The sequence below is a fragment of the Eurypyga helias genome, unplaced genomic scaffold (genome assembly GCF_000690775.1).
Source record: "Eurypyga helias isolate BGI_N326 unplaced genomic scaffold, ASM69077v1 scaffold12168, whole genome shotgun sequence".
In the NCBI taxonomy this organism is placed as follows: domain Eukaryota; kingdom Metazoa; phylum Chordata; class Aves; order Eurypygiformes; family Eurypygidae; genus Eurypyga; species Eurypyga helias.
Window position 1 is genome coordinate 3,834 of NW_010268940.1, and position 1,853 is coordinate 5,686.

At 57.6% G+C, this 1,853-nt stretch overlaps 1 protein-coding gene across 1 annotated transcript in view; it reads left to right on the forward strand.

The window, feature by feature from the left end:
- Positions 1-486, forward strand: part of PLK1 (polo-like kinase 1) — a gene marked incomplete at its 5' end in the record, with an annotated part of 4,314 nt that extends 3,828 nt beyond the window's left edge. Inside the window, one exon of the mRNA XM_010157920.1 lies at positions 218-486. Within this exon, the coding sequence (XP_010156222.1) occupies positions 218-424 (207 nt within the window). The remainder of the gene's footprint in view (positions 1-217) is intronic.
- Positions 487-1,853: the final 1,367 nt, after the last annotated feature.

A 1,853-nucleotide genomic window follows, 5' to 3' on the forward strand; every position in this document is an offset into this window, starting at 1 on the left:
TTGCAGAGGGGGGGAGCCTGCCGCACCCCCCTCCGGTACAGTGGCCTTGTGGGCACATGGGTTTGTTTCCCTTCGCGCTCTGAACAAAGGCTGCAGCGTGGTGTTTTGTCAGTGCCCTCCTGGGATGCCCCAACTCCTGCTGGGATGGCTTATCCTGAGAAAATGCCATCCCCTGGAAGCAGAGGGCTCGGGGTGACCGTCTGGTCTCTCCCAACAGGACCACACTAAGGTCATCTTGTGCCCGCTCATGGCTGCTGTCTCCTACATCGATGAGAAACGGGACTTCCACACGTACAAGCTGAGCCTCATCGAGGAACACGGCTGCAGCAAGGAGCTGGCCAGCCGGCTCCGCTACGCTCGCACCATGGTGGAGAAGCTCCTCGGTTTGAAGTCCGGCTTGGCCTGTGCGAAACCCTCTGCTTAGACCTCGTTCTCGACGGCTGCGCCAGGCTTGCCAGCTGTGGGCGGGCAGGCCCGCAGCATCCCACCACAGAGCTCCCGCGCCTGGGGACGGCTGAGTTGTCACAAGGCAGCCCTAATGCTGTGGGAATGATGTTCACTGACTGCTACCCAAAGGTTTCTTGTTCCCTCTTCCTAATAGAATGTCTATTTTTCAATTGTATACCTAGTTTGGGGTTTTTTCTAACTTCCCAAAGCCAAAAGCCGGGCTTCAACCTGACTCTCTTGTTTGAGACTCCTGGGCCTTCTCTGGAGAGAACAGAGCACGGGGGAGCGGCACTTCGTGCAGGGCCTCTGCGTCTGTCTGCCAACATTCCACGCTCCTGCCTCTCGCAGGAATTCAGGTGAGATCCTTAACAGGCCCAGGTTGAGACGGAGCAATCGGCATTTTAACAGTGAAATTCATCCGCACGAAACCCTAAGCTTTTGTATATGGTGTAACTTGATTAAAGAATGTTTGTTGCAGCCTCTTGCCTGTTCTGGCTTCCTTAGGCTTCCTGGGAGAGCGGGAGCCCCAGCTTCCCCTCCGAGCGAGGGCTGTCCTCTTCACGAGTTCGCGCTCTGCTTCTGGCTGCTCTCGCTCACCGCCCCGCGCTGAGCCCTGGAGCTGCTCCACGCTCACCCCTGCCTCGTGATGCAGGGAAGTCTGGATGGGCAGCGGGGGGTGGTTGGAAATGGGGTGAAGTTGCTTTGGGCGATGCTCGCCACAAGCAAAGACGAGCTGCTGCTCATGCTGATCTCCCCGGCTCTGCTGCGGGAGGGGAGGCCGGGGGAGAGGGAGGTGTGCTCCAATGGGGGGGAGCAGCCTTCCCTTCCCGCCTGCCGCCTGGCTTGCTTGTTACTACACAAAAGATGCTCAAAAACGCAACCTCTATATATAATTAACAAAATCCCTTACTGTGGGCGCCCAGGGAGCTCTGCTGGCTCTTCATGCTGATCTCCCCGGCTCTGCTGCGGGAGGGGAGGCCGGGGGAGAGGGAGGTGTGCTCCAATGGGGGGGAGCAGCCTTCCCTTCCCGCCTGCCGCCTGGCTTGCTTGTTACTACACAAAAGATGCTCAAAAACGCAACCTCTATATATAATTAACAAAATCCCTTACTGTGGGCGCCCAGGGAGCTCTGCTGGCTCTTTTCCCACTGCTGCTGCCCCCCCCTGCCCGGTTTACTTGTATGCAGGCCAAGCTTTTTGGTCCTTATTCTTTATAGAAAAGGTTATAAAAAGTGCTCTAGGCTGTACAGCATTCTGGAAACGATAAACCATAACCCCTTGTTATCTGTGTACCAACCCCCCCTCCCCGCACAGAAGAATTGGACTGCGCAGTTACTGCAGCCTGGCGGGGGGGCGCCGGCTGCCCCCACACCCCGTGGGTGCTACACGCGAGGGCTGGCTGCTGTG